The sequence below is a fragment of the Coenobita brevimanus genome, chromosome 31 (assembly GCF_032717465.1).
Source record: "Coenobita brevimanus isolate Jiangsu-jjx chromosome 31, ASM3271746v2, whole genome shotgun sequence".
NCBI classification, from domain to species: domain Eukaryota; kingdom Metazoa; phylum Arthropoda; class Malacostraca; order Decapoda; family Coenobitidae; genus Coenobita; species Coenobita brevimanus.
The window spans coordinates 31,146,554-31,154,577 of NC_136984.1; the positions used below are offsets into that span (position 1 = coordinate 31,146,554).

Below are 8,024 nucleotides of genomic sequence, written 5' to 3' on the forward strand. Positions count from 1 at the left end.
GGTCTTACCTTGAAGGCTGACTTACACTGCTGACGACAGCAGTTACATCAAGCTGTTTGCCACTCGTTGTCCACACCTTTGCTCCTCGTTCAACTTCTCATTATCGGCCATGTCTTCACCTCTTTCAGCGTCTTTACTCCAACCATTTTTAGTTTCAATATATTGTCATAGCCTCAGAATATATATCAGTTTGTGAGAGACTAACGAGGAGAGTATGTGAGTGAGTTGGAGGGAGGAGAGGCAAAGGATGAGATGGAGAGATGGAGTATAGAGGTATATGAGAGATGGGGTGTGAGCTGGGTGGAGGGCAGTGCAATGGCGGCAGACAGGGAGAAGATGGTGATTTGTTTGTGGCCACCCCTTACGGGATTAAGGCGTCTGGCAGTAGATAGATAAGTAATAGTAACCAAACATTGGATACTACCAATATTACTATACTCTTGTCACTCTAACTTGGCCCAGATTTTCAGTTTTTCAGCTTGTTTCTTAGTTCAGTGGCAGAATGAGACAATACTATGGCCCTACATCCTTTCCATAGCACTTCTTTGTGACTAGCATCATAAAAAGACAATACTATGGCCCTACATCCTTTCCATAGCACTTATTTGTGACTAGTGTCATAAAAAGACAATACTATGGCTCTACATCCTTTCCATAGCACTTCTTTGTGCCTAGCGTCATAAAAAGACAATACTATGGCCCTACACCCTTTCCATAGCACTTCTTTGTGACTAGCATCATAAAAAGAGAGTACTATGGCCTTATCCATAGCACTTCTTTGTGACTAGCATCATAAAACGACAGTACTATGGCTCTACTTCCTTTCCATAGCACTTCTTTGTGACTAGCATCATAAAAACATAGTACTATGGCTCTATATCCTTTCCACAGCACTTCTTTGTGACTAGCATCATCCTCCACCATCGTCATCATCATCATCACCATCAATATCATCATCATCGTCATCATCATCATCATCATCATCATCATCATCATCATCATCATCATCATCATCATCATCGGGACCTCCTTTCCCACCCATGGGCAGGGTGAGGAGTAGCAATCTCCAGACAACCCAAATTTACCCAGACCAATGGGCCACACTTCCATTTGCTCATCATTCAAGCCCCCCGAATCCTGGCTCCATCTGATACCCCCAAAACATTCACTACGTTCTGTAGCTTCATGTAAACATATCGGATTGAGTCAGTCCGGACGGTGCCACATTAAAAAGGGGTATCAGATCCCTGATCATGCATTTCTCACAACATTCATCCAGCCAGCTCGATCTCTTGTCAGTTCCCTAGCCTCACTGACTTCCAAACCTCTCTTCCTCACACACTCATCCACCATATCTCTCCACCTTCTCCTTGACCTACCTTGCCTCCTCCCTCCTTCAAATTCGCTCAGATATACCTTTTTCACCACTCTGTTGTTATCCATTCTCTCCACATGACCATACCATCTCAGTATACTCTCTTCGATTCTGGTGTCCACAGACTTCCTCACTCCGTAACTCCATGAATCACATTATTTCGTATCCTATCCACCGTCTGTACTCCACATACATTCCTCAGCAGTCCCATCTCCACTGCTGTCTTCTTGACTTTTCATTTGCATGCCACACCACAGTCGTACATCCATACATTAAATTTGGCACTAACACTCCTTTATGTAAGCCCCGTGAAGTTGCAACACCCAAGCCTCTGTTTCTTATCAAGGCCTTCATTGCACCAGCTACTTTCCTTCCTTGTGTCACCCTACTTGCCACTTCTTTTGCACATTTTCCTCTCTTTTCCATCACTGTACCCAGGTATTTGAAGTCTCCCTCACCAATTCCAGTCTCTCTCTATTCACTGCAACATCGCACTGGGAGTCACCTTCTTTCTCAATAACCATCACTTTACTCTTTTCTACATTTATTTTACTCTCAAGAAGCGACGCTTACAGACATCAGCAAAACTCTGCACTAGCCTACCAAGTTCTTGTCCGGTACTTGCAAGCAGTACTGCATAATCAGCATACAACAAATATGAGATATTCCATCCATCAACATTCATTACCAATGCCATCTCTCTCCATTACTCGTGTTTGTATCTATATATATATTTAACAACCATGGGGACATCACACAACCTTGTCGCACGCCCACACCGATCATGAACCATTCACTTAGATGCCCATTTACCCTTAAACACTCCTCACCACCATTATAAAACTCTTGACGGCACCTAGCAGCTTACCATCTACACCATACATGCACAAAACCTTCCACAATGCTTCTCTGTCTACTTTGTCGTATGCTTTTTTCAGATCCTAGAATGCCATAAACACCTTATGGTCCTTCTCACAAGCCTTCTCCTCTATCTGTCTCACTGCAAATATTTGATCCACACGTCTCCTTCCACCCTGTTCATCACCCACAAGGACTTCTGATATCTCTATTACTTTCTCTGTAATAATTCTTCCATATACCTTCCCTACCACACTGAATAAACTTATGCCACGATAATTCTTACACTCACGTCGTTCACCTTCATTTTTGTACAGGGGTACAATCACAGCCTTTTTCCATTCTGCAGGCACAGTTTCACTCATCCTTGCCTTCTTACATATCTCCAACAAGCACTTCATTCCACTCTCTCCACTTCCTTGTGTCACTTAAGCATCTCTGCATACACCTCATCAACCCCAGCTGCTTTCCCATTTTTCAGCCGTTTCACAGCACTCTTCACCTGTGCGAGTGTCACGTCTCCTGGCACTGCATTCCTTTTCTGCACACCCCCAAAACCAATCATGTTTACAGCCACTACGCAACTGCCAATTTTAGGTCAGTTTAGAGTAAAATGAATCTAGTTTAAGAGGTTCCTAGCACATCCTCTGTAGCTATTTAACCTGGTGCTTCTTTGTTACTTATCATATTTTACCTTAAATTGGCTAAGAGTGTTAAAACCTGAATAAAAATATGGCAGGAATAAGGGACTGAATAGGTAGGCTGCCAGAGATCGAGCAGCGTGGAAATCCACCATTAGGTGACCAAGGCCAATGCATGCATGTTGGAGCCTTTACCAATAATACAGTACTGGGAGTGTGACCTCAAGGATAAAGGACTGAATAGGTAGGCTGCCAGAGATCGAGCTACATGGAGAGCCGCCATTAGGTGACCAAGGCAGACGCATGGACGCAGGGTGGAGCCTTTATAAATGATACAATACTGGGAGTGTGACATCAGGGGTGAGGGAGTGAATAGGAAGGCTGCCAGAGATTGAGCAGCGTGGTGAGGCGCCATTAGGTGACCAAGGCTGAGGCATTGCTGCTGGAGCCTTTATAAACAATACAAAGTGTGTGCATTCAGTAGTAATGCTAAGTCAGTCCACTTCTACACCAAAGTACAGTACATGCTTGGCTGTCATCAACCCTGGCAGGTACTTGCATCAGTCAAATGTAGCTAAACACTTGGTAACTACACAATTATCACGGAAAAGACATTCACCCACAGGTATACAGTACAGGCCAAGAAGCACGGCTAAATTACACCACCATTTTTTTATTGACCTGGGGGGAGGGCAGCGAAATGGCAGGGGATAGGGTGACATGGAGGCGATTTGTTTGGAGTGTGAGCTGGGGGAAGGGCAGTGAAACGGCAGGGGATAGGGTGCCATGGAGGCGATTTGTTTGGGGTGTGAGCTGGGGGGAGGGCAGCGAAATGGCAGGGGATAGGGTGACATGGAGGCGATTTGTTTGGGTGTGAGCTGGTGGGAAGGGCTACGAAATGGCAGGGGACAGGGCGACATGGAGGTAATTTGTTTGTGGCCACCCCTTACAGGATTAAGGCGTCTGGTAATAGATAGACAGATAAACTTGTCGTCATTATACCAACTTTACTCAATTTTTTTTATCCACAAAACGTAACTTGGGTTTTGAGGTAACAAGAGTACTATTTGGCAATGTGTCAAAGAGAAAGTTAAGTCTCACCTTGGAGGATGTCAAGTACACGTATGATGGCAGCAGCTACATCACCTTGGAGGATGTCAAGTACACGTATGATGGCACGAGCTACATCACCTTGGAGGATGTCAAGTACACGTATGATGGCAGCAGCTACATCACCTTGGAGGATGTCAAGTACACGTATGATGGCAGCAGCTACATCACCTTGGAGGATGTCAAGTACACGTATGATGGCAGCAGCTACATCACCTTGGAGGATGTCAAGTACACGTATGATGGCAGCAGCTACATCACCTTGGAGGATGTCAAGTACACGTATGATGGCAGCAGCTACATCAGGTTTCATACGCGTTGTCCACATCTTTGCTCCACCTCGTTCAACTTCTATCACCTTGTTCAACTTCTCTATCATCCATCTTCACCTCGTTCAAACTCAATACTACAACTGTCTTCTGTTTCTCCTCCATATCAGTCTTGGCAAATCCTGAAAATAATAATAACAACAATTTTGTCCAAGGGAATTGATGGCTGCTCTAAATGGCTGTACTTTTTGGTGGTAAATCCAAATATGAAATCAGAGTTTTCCTCTCAGGCGTAGTATTCTTGTGACGCCACGTGTGCTGTGGCACACCTAATGTCTGACTTGGCTCGTATCTCTGACTGGGGTAAAAATAATATGGTTGTTTTTATTGCATCAAAGACTCAGTTCTTACATCTATCAACCCGACAAAATCTTCCGCAGGTATACCCTATCTATCTATCTATCTATTGCCAGACGCCTCAATCCCGTTTGGGGTGGCCACAAACAAATCGCCTCCAAGTCGCCCTGTCCCCCGCCATTTCACTGCCCTACTCCCAACTCACACCCCCCTCTCTCATATACCTCTCCACCCCATCCCTCCATCTCATCCTCGGCCTCCCCCTCCCTCTTCCCCCCTCCACTTCACTCACATACACTCTCTTCGTCAGTCTTTCGCCCTCCATCCTCTCCACATGGCCAAACCACCTCAGTGTGTTCCTCATAACGCTTCCTATCGCATCCACATCCACACCACAACGCTCCTTTATATCCTCCTTCGTCAGCCTGTCTCTCCACGTGACTCCACAGGCTCCTCTTAAATAACTCATTTCCACTGCTTTCACTCTTGACTTGTGTCCTTTCAACAATGTCCAAGCTTCACTTCCGTACGTTAGAGTTGGTATCACAATACTGTCATGTAGTAACTTTTTCACTTCCATGCTCACTTCCCTGTTTCTTATCACTACTTTCAAGGAACCAGCAACCTTTCTTCACTGCTGTACCCTTTCAAGCACTTCACCCTCCAAACCTCCATCCTTACTCATCACACTACCCAAATACTTAAACGTACTCACATTTTCCAATTCCTCACCATCTAACCTCGCTGTACATTCACTAACTTCACCTCTCTCAAAGACCATCACTTTACTCTTCCCTACATTCACCTTTAGGTTCCGTTTCTTACACACTCTCTCAAACTCATCCACCAAGCCTTGCAGCTCCCCTTCGTCTTCACTCAACAACACAGTATCATCTGCAAACAATAGTACAGGAAGTTTCCAAACACTATCCTCTCTCACCAGGGCCACTCCAACATCCACTACCCTACCTTGTACCTCTTTTATTACCCCATCCATGAACAGATTGAACAACCATGGAGACACGACACATCCTTGTTTCAAACCAACTTTCAAAGAGAAAAATTCACTTAGTTCACCATCCACACGCACTGCAGCCTTCGCACCATCGTACATACTCTTCACAGCATTCAACAACTTCAGATCTACTCCATATATTCTTAACACTTTCCACAATCCTTGTCTATCCACCCTGTCATGTGCTTTCTCCAAATCCATGAAAGCCGCATACAACTTCTTTCCCTTCTCTAGAAACTTTTCCACTAAAGATCTAAGAATGAATATCTGATCTACACAACCTCTTCCCTTCCTAAAGCCTCCCTGTTCTTCTCCAACTAATTTCTCTGTTCTTTCTCTAACTCTGTCTATAAGTATCCTACCATACACTTTTCCTATTATACTAAGAAGACAAATGCCCCTATGATTACCACACACTTCTTTTTCCCCTTTTCCTTTGTACAAGGGAATAATTATACCTGACTTCCAATCCTCCGGGACTCTACCATCCTCCCAGGCCAATCTGCACATCTTCCACATCCATTCTACTACTATCTCTCCCCCATGCTTCAGCATTTCACCACACACTTCATCAATTCCTGGGGCTTTCCTCGATTTAACTTTCTTCATTGCTTCCACAACTTCTATCCTACTGATTTCTTCCTGTCTTCTCACCTCCCTCCTTCTCCCACCCAGCCACTTATACTTGTATTACTTCCATCCTCTACGTTCAACAATTCCTTAAAGTGTTCTCTCCATCTGCTCACTTTTTCTCCCTTCTCCACTAGTAATCTACCATTTTTATCTTTCACTCCCCTGCTAACTTCACTTCCACCCTGTCTTACTCTTTTCACTTCTCTCCAGAACATTTTCTTACAGTCCCTCCACTTTACACTCAAATTCCTTCCAAATTCCTCATCCACTCTCTTCTTACTCTCTCTTACTAATCTTTTCACCTCTCTTTTCCTTTCCACATATAACTCTCTCTTCCGCCTCTCAACTTCTTCCACGCCCCTATTTCTCACCCATTCATTGTATGCTTTCTTCTTTTGTGCCACAGCCTGTTTCACCTCTTCAGTCCACCACGCTGTTCCTTGTACCCCCCTCCGCCTTCTCTTCCTTCCACACACCACATCACATGCTGCACATATATCTTCTGTAAATATCTTACACACACCTTCCACGTCTCCCATCTGCTCCAATTCATATTTGCCCAATCGTTCCTCCACTTCTCTCTTATACTCTGCCTTTTTCTCATCCTCTTGTAACCTTTCCACTCTCCTTGCAACTACTCCTTCCTCTCGTCTTTCCCTTCTTCTATTCCTCCATCTCACTTGCATCCTAATTCTGGCCACCACCAAGTAGTGGTCAGAAAGTCCACTCCCCCAACCTCTATACACTCTTGCATCCTTTACACATCTTCGCATCCTTTCATCCACACACACATAATCAATCATTGCCTTCCTTTCATTCAGTTCACCACCCACCCTTCTCATCACTCGCCATGTATACCTGTGGATCATTTTGTGCCTGAAGAGGGTATTGGCTATCACCAACCCCCTCCCAGCACAAATGTCCACTAACACACTCCCATTCTCATCTATCCCGGCAGGCACACCCCACTCACCAACTATTCCATCCACCTTCACATTACCAACTTTACCATTCATATCACCAATCAAAAACACTCTCTCATTCCTTCCAAACTTTTCCATGCACATTTCCACATTTGTCCAGAACTCTTCTCTCACTCTTCTAGCACGATCTTGCGTTGGCGCATACACACACACAATTGCCCACATTTGTATTCCAACTTTCAACTTTACCCACACAATCCTTGACCCAACTGATCCATACTGTCCTATGCTCTTCTTCCATCTTTTACTCACAACTATACACACTCCTTCCTTTGCCCTCTCATTCTCATCTACTCCTGCACATATACCCCATCCATACTCCCATTCTCTCACACTTTCTCCTCTCCATTTTGTTTCAGTTATTCCACATACATCCACTTTCTCACCCTCAAGCACCTGGACAATCTCTCTCTCTTTCACCTCATCATTCGCTCCTCTTACATTCCATGTACTCATTACCAAGTCCTTTGTCCGGTCCTGGGTCGTCATCGTTTGGTCAGTCCTTGTCCGAGGCTTCTTGTTTGTTTTTTTAGTTAGTTGTTTTCCGGGGAGGGGCACTAACCCTCCGCCAACCCTTTTAGTCGCCTTTTACGACAAGCAGGGATACTGGGGGAGTATTCTTGAAAACCCCCCTACCCCCAGGAGGGGGTATACCCACTAATGTTTAATAATATCCAGCTTAATCCTGCATCATCCTTGAACATGCTTGGGGTTTCATTTACTAGTGCCTTATCTTGGAAAGATCATATTACATCTCTTGTAAAATCTGCTTCCAAGAGATTA

The 8,024-nt window shown here is 44.6% G+C and overlaps 1 protein-coding gene across 1 annotated transcript in view; it reads left to right on the forward strand.

Annotated features, from left to right (window-relative positions):
- The first annotated feature begins 315 nt into the window (after positions 1–315).
- The window catches only part of LOC145395541 (uncharacterized), an 11,993-nt gene continuing 4,284 nt past the window's right edge, over positions 316–8,024 (forward strand). The window contains exon 1 of the mRNA XM_080269148.1: positions 316–339. Within this exon, the coding sequence (XP_080125274.1) occupies positions 316–339 (24 nt within the window). The remainder of the gene's footprint in view (positions 340–8,024) is intronic.